Here is a 23,644-nt window from a genome sequence, read left to right on the forward strand (position 1 = left end):
TATATATATATATATATATGTATATATGTGTGTGTGTGTGTGTGTGTGTGTATACCATATATTAACGACACACTGAAAAACATTAAGACTCACATTACTGTCAGACAAGTATTCATTTTGACACAAAAACACTGTTACGCCACCACCAAGCCTGTTTGTCCAGTTTAAAGAAGAGGAAGAAAAGAGAGTGCAAGCTACTTTCGGTTGCTCCCTTATTCAGAAGGGGTTTCCACAGCAGGTAGCTCTGAATTTTTGATTTGGCAGATATTTTTTTAAAACAATTGATTTGCCTTTCCTGTTGCAACTTGAAAGGGATCTGTGGTCTCCTCTGGGATCAAACAAGTGATCTTGTGCTTGTTAGGTGAAAGCGGTGCATACTGACAGCTCTCCTGCATGGCAGGTTGGCTTTATGCACATTAAAATAAATAAATAAAAATAGAGAGGCTATTAGATCATTCCACAGAGAGCTACTCATGTATGCTTATGAAACAGAGTGGCTGGGATGAGTAAAGGTATCACCGTTATGTGAAAGTTACAGCTTGGTGTGAAGTCAGTTGGCCAGTAAAGCTGCACTCACCAGATAGCCAGAGATACAAAACCGAGCTGCCGGGCTTCCTGAAGCACACTTTTGGCTGCTAAAGTACATAAGCACAGGCATGTACATAAGCACAGCAGCTTCGTGCGAATTTGGACTTTTAACACATGCACAGAGGAACACTTTGATTCTGCACTGGAGAGAAGCACATAAAATGCTTATCTTTTTTCTTCTTCTTCCAAATTCTTTGCTTTGCTTTGTCTGTATACTCAAGCATTACCCAGCATGTGTGTGTTGTGTATCCACGGGTCACATTAGCTCCTTGTATCATCGTTTACTCTAGGAGGGGCCCCATTGAGGGTCCGCTATCGTCATGAAGCTGGGTGTGGTGACACATCCTCTCTCCGCCCCGAGGTGTTTGTGCAGCCTGAATAACGCGGCTGTGCTTGTGCGGGACCCGTCCGGTTTCATTTCGCTCCCACACTTTAACAAATTAATTATTAATCCCATTGCTGCTTCACTGTTAATGGCACATTTTAATTCAATAAATCTGGTTTTGAAAACTACATAGATATATAAATATATTTTAAAAATACTTCCTATAGATTACGTGCAGCTGGTGATAGAAGTGAAAGCACATTGCACGATTTAAAAAAAAAAAAAATTGGATGGCGTGCGCGTTCGCGGAGTTCCAGCGCTGCGGCAGTTGCCAGGGGAGATAGGAGGGGAGGAGTTTTGATTGGCTGAAGTGGACCTGTTGCCATGACGACGGCGAGGGGTTTGGTAGCGTTGCCGTGCGCTGTGTGATCTGCGCGCTGCGTGTATGGAGGAAGCAGCTGCTGATCTGATCTCTGACATTGTGTGTGAGACAGACAAGACATCTGAATAAACTGCGCGCAGACGTGTCTTTAAACGCACCGCACCGAGGCACGCCGTGCATGATTGTGAGTAGCCGATTGTTTTTAAGTGGGTTGTAATTAAATAAGTGTTCGGCAGGATCCGGGCTGTGTTTCGAACAAGCTAAAAGTAAATGTGGTCAAGTGACTTTGCTTAGAGCAGCCAGCCAGCATGGCAGATCAAGCGACAGCATGTGGCCAGCTAGCTAATGTTAACGTTACTTCTCTCTTCTTCGGGCTTATGTCTTGGAGAGCATAAAGGGATATTACTTATAACACCAAAGAGTGTTTTGAAACATTCAAACAGATCCCTTTCTGCTCTTCCAGTTAAAATGTAATGCTAATGCTAGGCGGTATATGTGCCTTCCCCTGACCTATCGAGCGGCTGCTAACGCTGCTCTGCCTGACGGTTGTTTCTCGGTGAGTTAAAGCTAGTAACATTTAGTGAACTTAGTGAAAATACGGCTAATTAAAACGGAGACAAGTTCCTTCGTAACAAACCCCGTGTGTCGGGAAATGTTGTGCAATACTCCGCGTAATTGCTCGTAACTTTGTATTCCTCGTTGTGCGTCTGACTTGTGGTTGCTTGTATGTGTGTGAGTGTGAAGTGTTTTAAGTGCTCTGTGTGCCTGTTAGTAGCTCCGGAGCATATCAGTTTTCTGTGCTAACAGCACTTTCAGCGTATCCTTTCCACCGATTTTGAGTCTCATTGTGTCTTTGAACGTCTTTCGCCTGTTTTGTCAGTCTGTAGTAGGTAGAAAAATTGAGCGACTTATTACTCCTGATACTGTTCAGACACATCTTCCCTGATAGCTATAAATAGTTGAATATTTCATAATATATATATATATATATCGACGGCACCAGAGGTTTGGAGGCTACACTGGCTAGCCACATGATGTAATGGATTATCACAAGATTGTCCCAGATACAGAGTGCTCTACAAACAATGTCAGACTGTAGGAAAAATATCTCTGCCTACTGCAGTTGGCTATAATTTATATTTTGCTGTTGAATAGACCTTTATATACTTTCATGTGTTGTTTCTGGTGTTTGTGTGTGATGTTTCCTACCTTGCTGCCTGTTAGCATTGCATTTACTGGACTGGACAAACCTCATCTAAAATTCATTATGTGCACTGAGGTTTTATTCGTATATTTGAAGGGGGGGAAATGTGATGGAGAGACAAGTAGACTGACATTGTTCCTTTCACTTTGCCTGACAGTTGTTAAAGCCCTGGTGATAAATAGAAGACAAAGACACCAGGAGCTTAAGGGACAGAAGAAGACAAAAAAGAAACAGATGTTGTCAGTCTGCCATTATTTTAATGCCAGAATCTTTGTGGTCATATTGTGGGGTCAAACCATCTGGTGTCTTTGTAAAACTGACATGTATCCACTCATGTATGTATTTGTGCAGAAGCCTCTGAAGGGTAAGCACTTTTGGATCCGAGAATAGACATTCATTACTATAAATAAGACCTGCTGTAACCCACTGATGTGGTTATTGCAATGTGAAATGGCTACATGTCTTCAGGGATCGAAAACACTGTCAGTACCTTTTGAATTATCTTTATATATGCACCATCACAAGGTTATTTGAGATGTTGGAATTGACACCATAGACAAGCTTTGTAAGAGGCAAAAGACAGGGGAAATGGGAAGGAGACTACTTAGTCTTATTTCTGCTCTTTTTGAATGGGTCTGCTAACAGCACGCTGTGTTTGAAAAGGTAACTGGTAGACTTACGAGTGAGATCGCCGTGAGATGACAATATGAAACTGAAATTTACAACTTGACTGCATGACGACTCGTTCATGACATTGTTTGGAATCTTTTGCTTGAACTTCCTGACGGTAAACTCTGTGGGTGTTTTGACAGCCTATGAAACAGTCATTTAATGAAATAGTAACAAACGAAAAGATAGTCTAATAGATGCCCACATAGTTAAGGTATCAAGTCCATCTTTTGATTACACTAATAGCAGTTTTATTCACTTTTTTGGGTGCTGTTTTACACCAGCTGAGCACAATAGTAGACGCAGGGGTGTCAAATGTATCTCAAGCTCCACGCATACGCTCAAGAATTCCACACTTCATTTTCACAACTTGGTAACCACAATGGTGTAAATGTCGCTCGAGTCTACTGTACTGATGGAGAACAGGAAAACACTCGTCAGAGGATGTATAACAATGAAGCAACGTCACTGAAAAGACCACCGCAGCACATTTTTTGTTGACTGAGTTTCGCACAGCCAAATAAAATCTTACATCCATTATCCCAATGTGTTAAGTATGACCGATTAAATGTAGCAATAAGGAGACGGCTTGGGCCTGTTGTGTCATGTGGCTGTTACCTTTTATCCAAACGAGTGACACAACACGCTCAGTTTAAAAGTGCTGCTGCTGCCATGTAATCGGTCTTATCACAGAGTTGTGTACTTTGACCTGGAGCTGATGAAAGATTGTGTCCTCTGAAAAATCCACCATGTTCTCTATAGATATGCGAGCGGCTGTGGTTTTTGAATTCATTACGAAAGCTGACCCACGCGGCAGCAACTTTTTTTGGGGGGGATTGCTTAACGCAGAGTAAAGCTGGTTTCTCACGGATTGGCTTAATAGATTTGTGCTCAGAGATTTGTGACCTACTGTTCTCTGCAATCCCTGTCATTACCAAGTACTTTGACTTTTTACTGAACATTTTAAATAGTTGGTGCTCGGGTGCTGTATTGGGAAAAGCTGAACAACTGATAACTGGCAGAATAAGGAAGTTTGGTTTCTTGAAGTGACTGTGTTACCACGATGCCGCTGTTGTGTGCATATTGCAAAGTTTAATCACATTTGAAAATAGAATATCTAAATTTTAGCAGGTGTTCTGCATTTTTTGTTGTTGTTGATTGATTTAAAGCCTAAAGTAAGTCTCCAGTAGTTTCAAATTACTTCTTTGGACCATTTTTTTTTTTTCAACTTTAACTTGTTCAATTAAACAAATAATTACTTGAGATTAGCTACTAATCAGTGACCTTGAGCTCTGGCTGTTGACAGTGGCCTGCCTGACTTTATGCTTCATGCAGTTTTGTAATGGATAGCTTGAGTGATCACTTAACCAGAGTCCCTGATTAGTCATAAAGGAGGGGCATCCCCAGGAGTATGCTGTGTGTTGTTGTTGTTTTGGGTCTGTCACATTCTTCTAATCAAACATAGGGGGCTAGCTCTGAAGTGAGTTGTAAATGTCAACACCTGAAAAGACATGTTTCCACTCACGCGCCCACTCGCTCCTGTGGCCTTCCTGGTCATTATTTATTTTTTCTGTCCTATTTGGGTGATCAGCTTGTCTGCTCTTTGCGATGTTTCACATTATTTAGTCTCTCTTGAGAGTTCACCGTGCAGCTAAATGGCATCTATTTTTATGCCCTGAGCTTGGCACAGCTGTTTTACAAACTGGCGTCAGTGTTGTAATTAATGTCACAAGCTGGCAAAAAGACAAAACAGGTTGATTCTGCGTGATCTGAAAATCAGTTTTTCCCTCTTTAAGCGTCTGTTTAGACGTCGCATACTGGCAGCGGTTATCTCCTTCTCGCGGTGCCCCTCTGTCTACTCCACTTATTGTTTTACATCTCTTGATTGACTCTATGGTGAGTCGCCTCCCTCTACAGCCCCCCACCCCCTGACTGCTCCTTTGCCTGTCTCATTTCTGACTGTGTGGACTCGAGACACAGCCCATTAGGGCCCGCCTCACTGAAAGCAACAACTGATGTGGCTGTTTCCTTGATTGAGAGAAAGGAAGGGGTAAGGACGGCCGTGTCCTCTGTCACAGTGGCTCTTTGTCTCGTTTGCTTAGGCAGAAATAAAAAGATTTATTTAATTGATAGCAGTACGACAACAACAACAACACAGGCTTACCAGCTTGTCTGTAAATCCTCACTAAGTATCATATATCAGTGTCAGTTTAAGTGTCTCAGAATTTCTACAACTGTAGCTTAGGTGTTTGGACAAAGTCAAATGTAAATGTCAAACAGACTGACCGCCTTTAAATAAGAATTTTATACTGGGCCGTGTACTTTAAATGACTCAATCATAGAATAATTGATGAGCTTGTATTACTAGACCAAATCTTTGCTCTTTCAAAAAGCTGCATCTCATAAAGTAAACGGCATTGGAATAACTAGATTTCTACTTTGCCCTTTCACCATCAAGAATGTATATTCATTGTTTATAATAAACGGTAAATGATTACACTCGGTAGTTTCTCTGCTGCTGAAAAAGCAAGTATTTTGTGACTTTTCACTGACCATTTTAAGTAGTTGGTATTCAGTGCTCTAATGGAAAAGGTTGAATAAGTGATGATTGGCAGAATAACGAGGTTGTTCATCAGCACTAATTAAGATGCAGTTATTATAATACTGCCTAATAACAATAGAGAGTTTAACACTGAGTCGATAGTAAACAACTCTTGGTGACTATTGTTGCTGTTACCATATGTTTCATATTTATAATTTGATGTTAAACAGCAACACATGGAAAGCAGAATTTGTAAAGTCTGTAATGTATAAAGCAAGAGGTCAGCTTTTTAAGTGAAGGGTTCAAAACTTCTTATATATGGAGCGGGCAGAGCTCAGTAGCTGTGTGCTTATATTTGTTTGCCACGTGTGTGTGCTTTGGTCGATTAAGTCAAATGGGGAGATTCAGTAAATATTTTCATTCTGCTGGAGCTTCGTGGTTGACATGGATATCTATCATGGTTTTGTCAGAGCCCAATAATGTTTTATTTATTTATTTTGTAAAATCAGGAAAGAAGTCTTTCCTCATTTGAGTTCCCTGTGGGGCTTTTTTTTTTGGTGTTTTCTGCGTTTCATTTGCAAACACTGTTGTATTTTACTGCACATAGAAAGTTTTCTCATACTCAAGGACTGACCCTTGACAAATATAGAAACGTTCTAATTTCAGCTGTTTCCTACAAGACCGTGGAGCTGTGTTTGCAAGCATACAGCATGAAGTTGTTTTTTGTTGTTGTTGTTGTTTTTTTTATATATATTTGAGAGGAACTGAGGTTGTTGTGTGTGTCGGTATGCTGAACTTACAGGCACATGACTGGAAAGATAAGGTTTCAGTGTTGGCTAGGGACTGGCATGTACTTTGGAAGGCCTCACCTCTGTTGACAGTCAAAGTACAGTCTTGAGCGTTTGACTCTGAAGTTGTTGGAGGAGGTTAGTGTCACTGACGAACATAAACCGAGCCATTGCCCGTCCTTTTGATCGCTTGTTTTTCCCTGAGTGATTTCATTAGTTGATACATTAGGTCCAGCCAGGGTGTTTGCCAGCTATCTGTAAGCTACACGAAGATGGAACTCCTAGATTGGCCGAGTAAATACTGTTGCTTCAATAGACGCTACCTTGTAGCCTCGTGCTGCTCGATTTCACTGTTTTTGTCGTATAGCGGGCCTGACTGTCTCTGTGTGAAGTCTGAATTTGTTGTCTGAAAATGAACTTCCTCAACAGGCAGGAGGTGTTTCCTTCCCTCCCGGTCCTCTGTTTGAAAGTGCGAGGTGAATACTGAGCACTTCGGAAACATGACTAGAGCAAAAACAACTGCTCCTTTGTGCGAGCAGAGTGTGGGGCCAGTTGTAATGCTTTGTGCAAGCTTTTTCATTTGCTTTCACCTCGGACGCTGAGGAGATCCGTTAAAGTCTTTGACAAGTTTTAGTCAGAAATGTATCGTTAGGGCGTGCTTTAATAGTAGCCTAATTTACCTTTTAAAGTAATAGATTCTTTATTTGTTATGACACGGTTTAACCCCCACCCTTGTAAAATAAAAGAGCAGGCCACTTGGCTAACCCGCTCTGGAACAGCCTCTCTCTCTCTGCCTGCTTCTCCCACTCTAACTCAGTCCCCCCTCCTTTTGTTTCATTCACATTTTTAGAGCTCCAGCCAGACTGGGTAGTTGCCTAAATATCAGTTAGGGTTTCGAATAACAGCCATCACAATGGGGCTTTGCGGCACACCTTTGTGTATCTGTTGTAGAGGTGTAACTGGTTTGTGTCAACTGGTTTGTTTCTTTGGAATAGGGTGTGGTGTCAGCGTATGAACTCGAGGCTGTTATGTATACAGAGGTTGTTTTTCCTTTTTCTTTTTGTTTTGCAGAGGAGAATCGTATGAAAGCAGTTTGCTTAACAAAACAGATTTTTTGGGAGCATAATTTCTGTGTTATATGAAGTAGGCCTTAATAGCTCTTAGTCAGTAGTGCCGTGACATCCAGGTTGGCAGTGGCCTTTCTCGCCGCTCTTTGTCAGACAGGTTTGTGGAGAACAGCAGCAGACTGCTGCTCTCAGCATTTTCCGCCTGTATTGATCTCCCCCACATTAGCCCTCTCTTCATGCACAGACATGAGCACAATTGCTTCCCTTACAGCATTGGCTGCCGTGGCAACTGAGTCCTAATTGTGAGATTCGCTCCCAGAAAACATCTCAAAGCAGTATCTCTGTATTTTAATGCCACTATCATCTCCTTTAAATTCCCCTGTACATATCTGACATCTCAACGGTTTGATTTCCCACTTAAAGCTATCTCCATATGTCTTTGTGTATTTTTGAATGGGCTAAGTGCTTAACAGGATAAAAGAGCAATTTGAAAGGGGAGAAAAATGTGCCTTGGCACCTGCTGTTAGCCTGCCTGTTTGCACATGAATATGATGAGGCTGGCGGATCGCACGGCTATTTTAACTTGCAGATGAGCCATCAGGTCAGCGCCATTGCAGCTTTGGTGTATTTTCAAGGATGAGTAGCAGTCAACAGGCCAGTCTGGCTTATTAGCTCCCTCTCCCCTCTCTGCTCTTTACATACTACTATCCCATTATTCAGTGGATTCCCAGCCGCCTCTCTTTGATGCCTTTTCATAAGAGCAATGATAACTGCAATCATTGCAGCAGCAGTGGTAATTGACCAGCTGCAGTCATGGTAAAACACTTCCTGTGTTTGGCTGGATGCACGACAGCCTTCTCATCCGTCCACTGTGCCTCTGTTGATATTCAAATGGCAAGTCATCAGGAGGAGCTATTTAAAAGAGGATAAGCTCTCTTTGGCACCCAGAGGCCCAGCTGAGAGGTCAAGTTTTGGAAGAAGAACTGAGGTGAAGCTCTGTTGTGCTTTAATGTTAATCCCTGATCTGACACTTTAGCTATATTACATCTTCTTCATGTCTCTCTGACATAAAACAGAATCGGGCTATCAAGGGTTTACAACCAACTGTGGCTTATAATGTGGCCACACCTTTTAGTCAAATGAGCTGACGTATCTTTTTTTTTTTTTGCCACACCTTTGCTGACTTCTTCCCTCCTGTGACCTATATATTTATACTCACAGAAAAGGGCTTAGTTGTTGGTCAGCAGGCTGTTTTCCATTTAACTACATTTTAAAAAGACTGGTTTCTTGTCATGAAATCCCCAAGTGTCCTTTCTATCACTCCTGCATAAGAACATACATAAATATTGAGAATCTGCTAAAAAATCTGCCCCAAATTGTTGCCTTTCACCTAATTTGTCTAAATGAACTAGATATTTGGCCCAAACACAGCTAAATGTATTTTAAGATGATATGTCCCAAAGAGCTTATCCTGAGAGAATAAAGTCAGTATAAACATAGTCTGTAATGCTTTTAGGAAGCATGAATAATATTTTCTTCTGAACATGTGCACTTGTCTCTCTGCTTCTTCATTTCTTTCTTGCTTGCTGACATATTTAATAACTTTGCTTTGCTGAGAGCTGTGATTCAGCCTAGATTGAAGATGCCTTGCACAGCCTACCTTACTACCTCTAAGCCTCACTTGCCTCTCTCTCTGTCTTTCTCACAGGTCTAGGTCTCTCTGTCAAACCTTCTGTCACGCTCGGTCCTTTCAGAAAAGTCTTCTCCCTATTGTTATCTCTTTCTGGGTTGATGCTGCCTGACACTTTGGCCTGGAAAACTTATTGACTTGCTTCTTTTTTTATCTGTAATTTAAATCGCAGAAGTTTATGTGATGCACTAGAGCAATTCAGCTGCGCTGGAATATCCACTACCCGGGGAAAGAAAACTGAAAGCCAGAATGCATGATAAATCTAAGACAATGTGCTGTTATAACAGGAATATATACACATACACTGAAATGCACACTTTTATTGTGTAAGAAATCAGACCTCTAGGCCTAGTTCCCCTCCTTGGCTCGAACACCTAGCCCTGCTAGCCTTCCAAATGGACATTTGGAAGGCTAGACTTTTCTTCTTTTTTGAGCCCCAAAAGAGAGGGTCACAGTCATGGGCAAAAGGAGAGAATTGGGGCCATAACCAGAATAGTATCCATCTGCTATAGGTTTATCCGCTTATTGAGAGTTTAAAGGTCATTTTGTAAATGCACTAATGCCTCTTTTCCCCCCCTCCTGTCCACACTGACTGGGTTTGACAAACTGATTTGTGTGTATGTTTGTGTGCGCGCACACTCCCACTCCTGTCTTTGCCACTGTGCAAACACACGAGTTTGACCCAGTTCTTATCACAGAAATGAAAAGGCATGCCCATCCACCACCACGCTGCGACTTTACCTCTCTGACTGTCCAGTCTAATTCCCATCAAAGTCCAGATCCAGAACATCCTAGACCTTCCCAGAATCGGGACATGCTGTAGACCTCAGTAGAAGCATTTCTTTTCAGAGGCTTTCTTTTCAGTGATTTGAATGTGCCAGAGTCAGCTCAGGGTGGGTTAATTATTTTTCTTATAGATTCTTGCTTGTGGGATTTCTGCTCTTAATTGAAGGGATGGCAGGGTTGTCATGGTGACACCCAGGACATAAAGCTTGTTGTGAGCTGACACGCGGAGTGATCTCTTTGTGCTCTTGGCCTCAACAAGCAGTTCGATTCAACATTATTCACATAATAACAAATCACAATAAGTACTGCACACAAACCGCTGCTTGTATTTTATGGGGACAAAATTTATTTTCAGATAATGTGATGCTTAGTTTAAATTTCCAGTAATGTGGGTTTGTCTGTAGCCCAGATCATTTCTCACTCGAGCTTCAACTTAAACTGCGACAGGAACTCTGGTGTTTAAGATAAAAGGCCTCTTCAGAGCTCATGTTAAAAAGTATTGATAAGTGTACTCAGGTTCATTTTGTTAATGATAGAGTGCTCTGGCATTTCCCCGTGCTCCTAAATGACTGACAACTCTTAGGCTTGTAGCCTCTTTACACAACTTAATATGCCATGCGACAAATGCAGACTTGATCCTGGCTGAATGTATTTCGGTCCGTAAGAGCTATCCAATCTGTAAGATGGAGTCCTTGCACTTATTCCTGCAGTCGCTGGCTGGTTTCATGCTCATTTACACATAACGAGCAGCTGGGTCTTGTCTGAAACGAGGTAGGCGTTGAGGAGTGGAGCCTTAAGTCAGTTCACTTACTTGAGAGGATGTCCTCGAAGGTCCTCACGTGGAGTCGAGAGGAGGAGGAGGAGGGGGGCTGAGAGCCTCTTGGTCCTCGGCAGGGATGGAGGAGAGAGGCAGTGAGAGGGCCATGAATTGCAATAGAGGCCGACAGCAACAGGGGGTGTGCCCCCAGGGAAACTTAAGAAAACAAGGCCAACGCTTGGAAGAGCACATCCTTCCAAAATGTCACTTTGAGTTATTTCATACCGCAAACTTTGCTTTTAAATTACTTTGAAATCTTCCTTTTTTGATGGTAATTTTTTTTTTTTTTTTTAAATTTACCTTTTTTGGTCTTGTCTTTGCTGCTTGATATTAACAACCTTCTTTTTTTCTTTCTCTCCAGACCTCTTTGATTTAATGGGTCCAATTATTGGGATGTCACCAGATAAGAAAACGGAAATTCCGGGTATGCAAGAGGAGCGGGCAGGGCTCAGAGGTGTCTGCGGTGTAGGAACGCTGCCCGAGGCGGAGTGCGCGTCCAGTCCGCTGGCAACTAGCGTGGATCGTACCGGAGGCACCGAGGATGAGGAGCTCACTAACCTCAACTGGCTCCACGAGAACCTGCTTCAGAACTTTACTCTCGGGGGCCCCGAAGCTCAGACGAGCGGCAGCCCCCTCTTTGACATAGAAGGAGACTACGGGTCGAACCAGGGCCCGTCGTCCTCCTCATCTTCGTCACACAACAGAGGCAGGGAGAGGGATTCGATGAAGTCGAAACCACCTTTCTCATTTTCCCTGCTCATCTACATGGCCATCGAGCAGTCTCCCAGCAAGTCGTTGCCTGTCAAAGAAATCTACGGCTGGATACTCGAGCACTTCCCGTATTTCTCCAACGCTCCCACTGGCTGGAAGAACTCAGTTCGTCACAACTTGTCCCTGAACAAATGCTTCCGCAAGGTCGAAAGGAGCTTGGGAAAGGTAGGTCTCAAAGTGACTTCAAACTTTTATGCACTTCACTTAGATTTACAGTTATCCTTCTGTAGTTGTCAGCATGCATCTGTTTGATGATGTGACATTTACAGTTACAGTGGCTTTGTTTAGCACTGTTAGCAAACAGTGTGCTAGAGTGTGAAGCTGCCACATGGCTCATGTGACACACAGCTGCACAGAACTCTGATAAGGGTGGAATCCAGTCAAGGTCAAAGATCCTCCTCCTCCAGAGGATATGCAAACACCGCACACCGAGATAGGACAATATCTTTAGAAACACGTCAAGGTAGTGCAGCTAGAGAGAAGCCTCCCACAATCTGAACCCACACTGCACAAAGGAAGCAAACGCGACCTTAAGTCCTGAAAGTGCACAAAGAACAATCTTTGTCTACCTGGTCCTGGCAGACATACACATCATTTATGGTAGCTTGTGTTTCTACAAGTAGTGGCGACAAATAACAAGGGGAAAAAAGAGAAGCTGGCCTACTCATGTTCACATGCTTGTAACAAAGGGAAGAACACATACTGCATATAGTGTGCACACATGTCTGTGAATTTGAAAAGTTAGTAAAGCTGTGAATTTACTCACTAACGGCTGTTATTACGGTTTAGTCTGAAAGGGTGTGTGTGTGTGTGTGTGTGTGTGTGTAAAAAGTGTGGAGAAGTAGATTCCTGGATTCTTCTGTGTAACGGTAAACAGTGGCGGTGGCACAATACCCTCTAAATACCCAAGAAGTCTGTGAATCATGAGATTTTAACATTGTGAGAGGATGTGGTTTGAAGCCCCATGTCATGGCTGTATCTGGCTAAAACCTGATATTTGCCCATCTAGGGTGGGAATGGCAGTTTGCACTCGGCGTGTAGCAATACAATGCAGTATAGTCCGCTTAGCATGCAGGTGCATAGCATGAGCCCTCCGTCTGCTGAGACACTAGCACCAGTTTCACATGACACTGGCTGGTGGTTTCCGTTGCTATGGAGACATTTCCTTCTTCCTGCATCAGAGCTGGTTGGTAATCTGAGTCAAGGTTATTCTCCTCGCTCTATTCTCCCAGACTGGGCAAGAATACGCCACCATCAGATAAAGTGACACACACATCACCAGCAGATACAATTATTCTTCACAGGGAGCTGTTGAGTAAAAATTTCCTCTCATTGTAAAAGCATTTATATTGCAAAGTTTGGTATTTGCTATTTTTCACTGTGGGACTGTAATGAAATTTGAATCATTGCTGCGGTTACTATAGTCCCACCAGCTCTGACAGCGAAACATTTCAGGAATTCTCATCATTTTTTCAATATTGCCATTTGAGCGTGTTGTGTCTAAAAGGTGCTGTGAAGCTTATAATTGAAAAGTGATTTGGAAATGAAGTGCATTTCCACAGTGACTAATCTCTAAAAGGTTTGAGTCACACTTGACTTTTTTCCCTGATAAATGATGATCTTGTCATTTGTAGTTTTGTGCAATTGCTCAGCTGTACAGATCACCCAAATTGATTTTCAAGTCCTCATTAAGTCTTTAAAGGTACCCTGTGGATTATTATCTCCACTAGTTGCGGGCCCTGTTTTGTTTACATCTTGCATGAGGATACACATACCAGCCACATGTGGGATACATGGCCACACTGTTCTGCAGCAAAGCGGTGAAAAGGATTGTGAGCTACCAAACAGAAATATGAACAAGGCTTCCATTAAAATAATGATTATGTAAAATTTGCTGAGGTGGGAATTGCATGCAAATTGTTTGTAAGGCTTCAGTGATTCAAAATTAAAATTGTGTTCATTACTTACAGTTTTAATTGAACTCATGTGATCAAATATTTAATCGTACAAAGTGACAAAGCATGTTATTTTGACTAAAGACCTAACTCACAAACGTTTATAGCATGTTTTCGCTCTGATTTTTATTTATTTATTTGGATTTTTTTTCTGCAAAGCCAGACCGAACATACTGTATTTTTGGTGTTTCTTTCAGGATAATGTTCTGCCTGCTGCTTTTCTTTTGTCAGTTTTGTTCTCTTGCGTTGAACAAAATAAATGACGTAACAGCTTTTGCTTAGTTCATGGGGACTGGGAATGTTTGGGCAACAGGATAAGACGCCATCGTTAAATCCTCTGAAAAGAAGCTCATATGACAGGGTTTTTATTGTTTAACATCAACAGATCACCTCCCCCCTGACCTCTGCTCACAGTTTCTTATGTGGACTTTCTGGCAGCTTCATTACTTTGTAACAGGGGTTTAGAGATTTGACTGTCCCTGCTTTGTCCTACAGGCCAATGGAAAAGGGTCGCTCTGGTGTGTTGACCCTGAGTACCGCCCCAACCTAATTCAAGCTCTTAAGAAGCAGCACTTCCCAGCCGCACATGCCTTCTGCACACCACCCGCCTCCCCACCCAGGTGAGCGGTCATCACTTTAATCATTCAATTCAATTTGTTGCTTATGATGGTCAAGGGAATTATTATGTCTCAAATATATTTTGCAGGGATTTGTTTTGGACATAAAAGGAAATACCTGAACTTTATTTAGAGCAGGCTTGTATTAGCGATTGGCTTTCAGTATGATTAGAAAAAGTGAACTTGGTCACATACCAACTCCGATATGCTTCCATTAGCTCCTTTAGACTTACAGCAATACACTTAGTGTACCATGGTGAGCGATGACTCACCCGTGACAGGTAGGAGCACAACAGTTTGAAACTCTCTGTTGTTAGTTTAACAACAAGAAGAGCATTATTCTCCTCACACTCGTATGCATATCAAACCAGCTCCTCCCTATGGTCACAATGCCACAGCTTTGCTAAATGTAACTAACACATAAGACGAGCAATTGAACCGTAAACATAATGGGGAAAAACTGAGAACAATTCATTTTGATAGAAACACGATAATGCCCAGAAGCTTCTGCAAACCCAGAACTTCCCCAATACTCACGCTTCTGGGAAGCTACAGTACAAACACTTCATGTAACAGTTTCATATACACCACCATAGCATTTTAGTAGACAGAACCCATATCTTCTGCTTTTATTGTGAAACATTTGGAGGTATACCATAAGGAGCAGCCAGATATATGATTTTTTTTCTCCTGACTTTGAAATCCCTTTTTTTTTTTTTTTTAAGCTGAGGAAATATTTTATCTTAACAGGTTTGTAGTCATTTGTAATTATTTGATAACTAATTCTTAATAAAAACACAGTTTTGAAAGGGCAGAATTTGGCTCTTCAAACGTATCATCTGACTCTTGGTGTCCTTTGTTTACTTTCTGCAGTGCCTCCTCACCCCCTCGTCATCTCTTTCTACAAGGTTGCTCATTTAAAGGTGAGAGAAAAGCAAATTGATCAAAGTTTTCGTATTTGTAAGCTGTTTGCCCAGCAATGTGCAGATGTGTAGTGCAGTTTTGTTAGCGTGTGTTTGTGCACTGTTTTGATTATGTTGCCTTTGCACATTTCAGTCCCAGAACATTCAGCATCACTGTGCTTTTATGCTCAGCTCTTGGTTTGATTTGTTGCTTTCAAGTCATTGATGCCTCATGTTGACCATAATGTTGACAGCTCCCGTCGATGTCTCTTCCCCCCCCCTTGCCTCTTGGATTTGTAACCTTGACGACAAGCAGAGGTTCTGCTGGTGCTCAGTATCGAGCACTCAGTCTCACTGTAATCATTAATAATTTAGAGCCCTAGAAGTGAGCTGTGAGGCTTTCAGACACTTTGTCAGATCTCATGAGATCAGATGCATTCTGAAAATCATGGGCTTATATTTACTCTGATTTGTTTTTGCGAGTCCTCTGCATATCCCGTGCGTTCAGTAAGCACTGATTGGATCGCCGAGTGTGTAGCTTAAAAATAATGGAGCCCAGTCGGTCAAGCCAGTCCTAGTAGGGATGTCATGCTACCATGCTTTCACACCGTAGGACTGACCATCGTGCATGTTCTCTCCTCTTCCAGAGTCTGACATTGATGCTGCCACTGCCATGATGCTCTTAAACTCTGCCCCTGGGCACCACGTTGACCCATGTAAGACAACCTACAAGTAGCCATACTTTCACCTCTTCTTTTAGCTTTGTGTCCAACCCCTGACATACCACCCGTCATTGCTTAAATTTTCTTTGATGTTGTGTGTGTTCAATTCTGATGTACACAGCTGCAAGAAGAAGTTTGAATGTCTTTGAATCATCAGAATATCTGCTTTGTCTAATGATAGACAATGTGGGTTTTTTTATCTTCATCTAAGCTGCAGTAATAGACAGACAAAATCTCACCAAACTAAAACCACAGAAATAGTTGTAGTTCACACTTTACACACTTAGTAATGAAAAATTAGCAATGAAGCAAAATGGATTCATCCGTATCTCCAAGATGTCTTGATTGAAGGGCCCTCTTTAGGTCATGTCACTGTGTTTCAGATGGGCTAAAGTTAGGAATCAAAAGGTAAAAACATTTGTATATAAAGATAAGGTAGATGAAGAATAAGGGTTTTTGTTAAATTTTAAAAAGGCTTTCTGTAAAAATAAGTTCTGAGAAGTGATTTAAAATTGGATATACTGATTTTGGTAAGTTCCTCTGGTAAATAGTTCAACACTCTGAGAGGAAATCAGAAAATTTTGATTTCTTTTTGTAATGATGCAGGCTATAGGGCGGGTTAGGAGGCTCTGACCTGAAGAGCATAACCAGCAGCTTGGTTCATAAAGTCTGTTGAAATCTGATGTAGGTAGGAGCAAGCCTGGGTAAGGCTTTAAAAGTAATGAATAAGTTTTTAAAATCAATTCAGTATCTAACAGGAAGCCAGTGCAGTGTAGCCAGGATAGGAGTGATGTAGTCTGGTCTCTTTGATTTTGTTAAGAATCTGGCAGCTGAATTTTGAACAAGCTGGGGGCGGGAGATGAACCTTTGGCTGAGACCCGAGTTGAGGGAATTACAGTAGTCTAAACATGATGAGATGGTGGCATGGATGACTTTTTCAAAGGCCGCTTGAGATGGAAACAAAAAAATGTGTAAACTTTTGTAAAGTTTCTTAATCGTAGAAAGCAGGATTTTGGTGATTTGTGAGTCAAAAGAAAACTTGCATTAGAACCAGGTTTTGAGTGGAATTCTTGAAGTTGTAGGGCAGATTTAAGTCGCTTTAATTCAAACTTTATATTTAAATAGCACCAAATCACAATGGTCATTTCAAGGCTCTTTATATTGTAAGGTAAAGATCCTGCAATATTAAGAGAGCAGAGGGCACTAAGAAAGAGGGCCAGTGTTGAATAATTCAGAATGATTAAATGCAATAGTGGTGTACAAATGGGAAGTGAAGAAGAAACACATGGGAATCATGGGAAGCCCCCAGCTGCCCGGTTCTATTGCAGCATAACTATAGGTGGGCTAGGGTCACCTGATCCAACCCGAACTATAAGTTTTAAAAAAAAAAAAAGAAAGTTTCAAGCCTGATCCTAAAAGTAGAGATGGTGTCTGTCTCCCAAACTGTCATAGGCTCTTTAGACACTATAGCAAACGCAAGCAAGTCAGCAGTCTGAGAGCAAAGTGCTCTGTTAGGATCGTAAGGTACTAAGACGTCATTAAGATATAATCAGGTCTGATTATTCAAGATTTTAGATGTGAGTAGAAGGCTTTTAAATTAAATTCCGGATTTTACAGGTAATGACAGGGAACATAGTTCCTGTATTGTGACATCTATGATTTAACGTCAGAGAGACTTCTTAAGATTTGAGATTGTATTTATGTTGATACTTAGTAGAACAAACAACTGTGTATTATCTACATACATGACGGGGAAAACGCTTTATTTATGGATTACCTGACCCAATGGAAGCATGTAGATGGGGAATAAAAAAGGATCAAGAACAGACCCAGGGGAGGTGGGCTGAGGATGAGAATTCTTCCATTACAACAGAAAAAGGATCTGTTTAATAAATAGGAGTGAAACCTGGACATTACAGACTTCAACATACAACTGTTTGTGTTATTAGTTCATTGTTTGTCTATAACAAACAATGAACAAACTCAACTGAACCTCTAGCTCAGGCTTTTTTTTTTCTTTAAAATGTATAGCAAGACAGCTTTAGGAAGTGATTTTAGTGCTTGATCTTTCAACAGGGCAGAAAATTCCATAACAAATAATTTCATGTATTTGTTAAGGTGTATTTATTGAAATCACTGTTAATTTTAAAATCTCTAGTTTAGATTTTGATTTATTTTCTCAATGCAAAGTTTATTTTTCCTCTTGGAAAGGTTCCCACAGAATCATTAAATGTTTACTTTTTCTAAGTTTCTACGTCTTTTACGTCCCGTCCCCCGCCACGAGTTTTAATTCTGCTTTCACATTCATGCAGCAAGCTATTTTAAAACTACGTTTTCACTGCTGGTCCTAGACAAATCTTAGTTCTGCTTTAAACTTGTAAACAAAACAAGTTAAAGCCCCCGAGTGTCTTAATGATGGTGTCGCTTTTTTTTTTCTTTTTTTCAGAAATCTTATTTCAAACCAGTCATTTATCTCTCTGTAACAAGACATCCTCATGCACTGAACGGTCACTTATCAGGCTTTCATCCTCTCCTCAGGCAATTCTGACAGCCCTCTGGACCTCTCTCGGCCCGACTCTGTCTTGGTGAGCAGCGATCCAAAACAGGACCACAACTACAGCAGCGCAGCCCTGCAACGCTGCTCCTCTCGCTCCTCCTCTTCTTCTCTTTCCTCCCTGGACGAAGGCGGCTGCGAACGTAGGCAGTCTCGCCGCGCCGGCAGCGAGGGTTTCCACAGCGACGAGGACTCCGACCTCTGGGACGAGAGGGGCGTTCACCAGACTTCTCGCCGTCCGCTCGCCGTCAAGTGGCCCCTTAGCAAGAGGGCGCGACGTGAAGTCAAGCCAGAGCTGGACGAGGAGCTGAAGGAAGCCGCCGGCTCCTTGCTGCACCTCGCCGGTATACGCAGCTGCACGGAGGGCTCCAAACGCACTGTCAAGAGCACAAAACTTAGCAGGAAATGAATTTTCTTTTACCCCCATAAGACCCTGGACCCAGTGAAACCCTAACCTCTGACCCCCTGTGTCCCAGTGTGCCTCCTTCTCCTAATCTGATCGTTCACTGGCCATTTTGAGCCTTTTTTATTTTCCTTTTTTTTTTGGTTTGTTTGTTTGTTTGGGAGTATCTCTGTCCAACAAAACAAATGGCAATAGTATCGTTCACACAGGAGAACAAAGCCATATACAGTAACTCGGGGGTAACTTTTGAGGGTGGGTGTTTGGGCTTATGGAGAACCATCAAGATACCTATCCAAAATGACCTGCCTGCTTTCTGTTGGATTAGAGGACTGTGATTCAAGAAGTTTCCTCTCAAAGACAAAGTGACACAAGAAGAAAAAAATAAATAAAACAAAAAAAAAGCTGAAAGCTGGTTTTATAACTCAAAGCGTTGCATGCTTCCTCTTCAAACCCGTATCCTCTTCCAAGTGAATCTATTTATGAAGCGAACGAGTGCATGTTTGTAACAGATGAAATCTAACCTCCTGGTGTTGACATTTTCTCCTTTTATTTTTCCTTTTTTGTTGGTTTTGTGCTAAAGGAAAAATAAATTACCACTTTTTGGAAAGGAGTTCCTGCTCTTGTAGAAGAAAAAAGAAAGAGATGCAATAATTAATCCTCAACCTTAACTTTCTGACATTATTCCATGGTGGCATATGTCAGTCAAGTATGCTAGTTAAACTTTACAATTAAGCGAATGAACGGAGTAGTATTATGATCTTGTTATGCGATAAACTTACTACACGCGAGCCGCGTCTCGTTTTCAGGATTAGCAAAATGTGGATATAGTATTACTCTGCCACTGCCAAATTGAGTTGCAAAGTTAGCTAGGACTTTGCTTGATTTTGCGCGGCCATTGCAGCACAGCTGTTTTATTTCTGTTTGTTTTTGTTTGTTTGTTTGTTTTCTTCCCAATCCACTGTTAATGGGACATCTTTTCTCATGTTTGGCGACAACCTATGCAAAGGGAACATCTGCCTTGTTTTGCCAGGTGTTCGCTGCGTGTTCATAGGTTATCCTCCATAAATTTTCTTTTTTGTGTGCACGTACACATGTGTGTATCACAGTGCATGCCGACATCAGCTGGACCCTTGGATGACAGTCACGAGAAAAAGAGTTTAAAATTTTTTTTTTTTAATCCTTCTACTGACAAATACGATAGTACATTATATTCATCGTAATGACACATCTCCCTGCTACTGCTGTACTGTAAGAGCTGCTCGGTGCTCTGCTTGCTTTTGGGCTTTCTGAATGCAGAGTTGGCTAATAGTGAGGCGAGGGGGGAAAAAGGAGCGGATGGTAAATGACCGCCACGTCTCACGCCAATATTTGGATTTGCAGTTTGATTATATCTCTGGCCTTGTTTATGATACCTTGTACTTTAGATAATTACTAAGTTATACAGGTAATTTTGAGTTGGCTGATCTTGTGGCCAAGTTAATTCACATCTTGAAGGAAGGTGTGTGTGTGTTTTTTGTTTTGGGGTTTTTTTCTGTTCTGAGACCCACAGCATAGAGCATCCAAATGTAAATAACAAGAAGGGGGACAGTATAGTCACAAAGAAGTCAACTCTGTACACGCAGTTGCTCGCAGGCGAGATGCTGAAGACGCTTGTTTGTGCTCTGTGCTGTGCCCTCGGTTTTGGCTGGCTGCTAGTTTTTCGTCCTTGCTCTTCCTCCTAGAACAAAATAAGGAAGTGCACGTTCTCTTCTCAAGCTGTGAAATGGAGTGTTTATTGTCAGTTGATTGCACGCGGTTCTCTGAGGGGAAGTTGCGAGCCACTTGCATAGAAGGCCACAGTTTTCTGTTTTTTAAAAAACAAACAAACAAACAAAAAAACCCAAATAGAAGCAGCGTACAGTCAACAGTAGCATAGATGAGTGATAGGATAACAAGCTGGAAAATGTATTTTTTCCCCCCCCCACTGTACTGGATCACATGGTGTGACTGGTAGTATAGCGTGCATGGTCGGTGCCAAACATTTTCTCGTGCCACTGATGCAAAACTGCAAACTGGCTGCTTTGTTTTTTTTGTTAATATCTATAAACCCCTCCTACTGCCACACTGTAATTGTGATCTGGAGTTTTTGAATCAGGAAACGGGCGATGACTCTGGTCAGTACGGTGACATAACCAATCTTTTGGTTTACATTTGTCGCTATTGAGTGGGAACTGCTCTTTGCAGACTAAGCCGCAGTTCTCAGCTGATAATTGAGTGCATACACTGGTCTTGTTTAGCTGTGAAAAAAAAAAAAAAGAACAAATTGTTGTTCATTAATCATCACCTTATTTATGACTTTAATTTATGGGATTTTTTTTCCCGAATGCATCAGACACTGGTTATTTAAAATAAATGACTAGGCACAGTAATTTTTTTCCCTTCATTCTGTGAACTTCCTTTAATAAGTATTTTTGTTTTTCTCCTTGTTTATTTTCAGCAACACACCTTTTTTCCCCCCCCCCCTTTTTTTTCTGTCTTGTTACAGTGATTAAGTATTTTGCCAATGTCTGTTGTCTTTAGAGCGGGTGTGTTTTCAATTTAACCATGACTGCCAGGTTTTCTTGATGTTTTTGTTTTGCTTTTTGTTAGGTTGGATAGAAAACAGTTAATTAACATTGATCCTGAAACCTTTTTTTGTTGCCAAATCGATGTACAGCTGGGGTGTAGATAAATTTAAGATTGATGCACCCAATCCCCCCCCCTCCACACACGCACTCACACACACACACACACACACACACACACCACCCCATGCGCACCCCAAGTTCTTCTGGGCTCATTTAATCATATGGTTTTGTTTAGGTATTATGACTTAAGTAGTCAAAGAAACTGGAGATTAGCTGTAAGACTCTTTTATAAAAGTACTGCCACCCCATAACTCATGCTTCCAGGTTTTGTTATTGAATGTTTTTGAATATCACTGTAAAACTGGATCTGAGTTACTCAGTCTTCAAGCAGCTGCTGTGTAGTTTTCAGACCTACTCTTGAGTGTCGGGACAGCCGCAGAGAAGTTTTGGAGAGGCTGGTGGAGATAAAAGGAATAAAAAAAATCACCCTCATCCTTTCTGTAGCACTTGAGAAATAAAAGAAATGTTTGTCTCAAGGTGACACCGAGCCAGTCGAGTCGATCTGTGGGTGAGCTACCAAAACATTTCTGGGTCCCAGGACTTGCACAATTCCAAACCCAGTTCCCTTATTGCTCAACAGCTGTTATTAAATATTAATTATGTGATTCTGTTGCATTTCCTAATTTCTTATGGGTGTGCTGAGCATTTTTTTTTCTTGCATTTGACAAAGCTGCCAACCCAGTATGAGTTTGTGTCAGTTGTCTGCCATGTCCATTGGACCGACACACCTTTTTGGTTTTTGTATGCTAACCTCTGTTGATAAAATGTTTATAAGATTTATTTTCGCCAAAGATATGCAATTGCATTATATATGGTATTACAAAAATATTAATAAAAACCTGTTCTTGTTTATTGCTGTGTGCATCTTTTGGTTTCTTTGTGGAAAATGGGGCTTGACTTGAGTGTTGTTTTTTTTTTGCCTGAGTGGGTTTTTTTTGGTTGATTTTTTTTTTTCTTTCTTTTTTTCCTTCTTTCTTTTTTTGTCTGTAAGAATTTTTTGGATCGATCTTGTCACCTGCTGCGAAAGCCACAAGATCAGCGATCCTTGACTCTGTGGTTCTCGGTTTTCACATAACAGTGCTACAGCTGGGAGATATTTCCCACCAAGTCCAGCAGTTTCTTTTGACTGCACAGGCTTTGCTTAGCACTAAGTGTGGCAGCACCATGACACTTTCCCTTTCTGTCTTCTCCTTCATGTTTTTTTTTTTTTTTTTCTTTTTTCTTTTTTTTAAATGGCCGGCTGCCAGAAGTGCACCTCGCATTAATGTAAATTCCAGGGCTGCGCCAGTGATGGATGCATCATCAGATGTGCTAACGACACTCTTTGCTGTAAGTTAATTAGTCATGGAGGACTGTGGGATGAACACAGTGTGACCCTGAACAAGGGCTTGTCTGACTAGCCTCAGGCCCACTGGCACAGCTCTATTGTTCAATAGAGTCCTGTGTGTCGATGGGGAAGGGGAGGGGATGGGGATATTGGAAGGAGGGGGGACTTCTCCCTACTGACTGCCTCAATTCAGCTGGAAATCAGAGCAGCATCACCTCCCCTTCCCCTCTCCCACACGCCCCTAGCAACCACGCCACGCCGACAGTTGCCAGGCAACCAGACAATGCTGGAGCCACTGGCTGTGGTGTGGTGTGCGTGTGAGAGAGTTTGTGTTTGTGGCCGTATACATACATTTAAGATCGCTGATGGCGGAGACGACGGCAGAGGAAAATAAAGAAATAGTATGCGGCCGAAAATCTAAAAGAGATTATTATGGATTAGGTGAAATTAATCGTGTAGGATTTGCGCAATGATGGGTGCATTAGCAACATGTCATTTCACTTCTAGTCTAAATGAGGTCATGTGCGTTTTAAGGGGGGAAATCACATCCTTGACAGTGCTACAACCCGCTTGTGATTTCTGACCTTGTTTCTGTTAATGCGACACACACGGAGCTGGGAAAAAACCAAAACAAAGCGAAACCGAGCAGTAAATAATTTATCACATCATTTTTATTGTAAATGGCATTAGGTCTCCTAATGGGAAAGCTAAGAGGAGAGGAAAGGATGTCTTAATAATGGAAAGTGTCTGTGTGTAGGCTACTGTAGGGAGAAAGGAAATGTATCCTATTGAAATAAATGATATTTAAAAAGAAAATACACTTAAATACACATTTGTACCCTTATAAATGAAAGCTTACAGTTATACAC

At 41.6% G+C, this 23,644-nt stretch overlaps 1 protein-coding gene across 3 annotated transcripts; it reads left to right on the plus strand.

Moving 5' to 3' along the window:
* The first annotated feature begins 1,301 nt into the window (after positions 1-1,301).
* Positions 1,302-22,300, plus strand: foxn2a (forkhead box N2a). 3 transcript variants are annotated; one of them, XM_040002014.1, is made up of 6 exons: positions 1,303-1,851; positions 11,220-11,794; positions 14,080-14,204; positions 15,075-15,124; positions 15,751-15,819; positions 18,364-22,300. In XM_040002014.1, the coding sequence occupies exons 2-6, from the start codon at positions 11,234-11,236 to the stop codon at positions 18,786-18,788; spliced, it is 1,230 nt and encodes a 409-aa protein (XP_039857948.1). In that variant the 5' UTR covers positions 1,303-1,851; positions 11,220-11,233; the 3' UTR covers positions 18,789-22,300. The 3 variants fall into 3 exon arrangements, with proteins under 3 accessions (XP_039857949.1, XP_039857948.1, XP_039857947.1); XM_040002013.1 differs by having other exon boundaries at positions 1,306-1,479; XM_040002015.1 differs by lacking the exon at positions 15,751-15,819 and having other exon boundaries at positions 1,302-1,479.
* Positions 22,301-23,644: the final 1,344 nt, after the last annotated feature.

The sequence above is a fragment of the Simochromis diagramma genome, unplaced genomic scaffold (assembly GCF_900408965.1).
Source record: "Simochromis diagramma unplaced genomic scaffold, fSimDia1.1 OVJJ01000421.1, whole genome shotgun sequence".
Classification (NCBI taxonomy): Eukaryota; Metazoa; Chordata; class Actinopteri; order Cichliformes; family Cichlidae; genus Simochromis; species Simochromis diagramma.

Bases quoted from the DNA above. Each gene is read 5' to 3' on its own strand.
- foxn2a (XM_040002014.1), top strand. From the start codon at position 11,234: ATGGGTCCAATTATTGGGATGTCACCAGATAAGAAAACGGAAATTCCG. The intron at 11,795-14,079 runs GTAGGTCTCAAA...TTTGTCCTACAG, and splicing joins TCGAAAGGAGCTTGGGAAAG to GCCAATGGAAAAGGGTCGCT. The intron at 15,820-18,363 runs GTAAGACAACCT...TCCTCTCCTCAG, and splicing joins TGGGCACCACGTTGACCCAT to GCAATTCTGACAGCCCTCTG.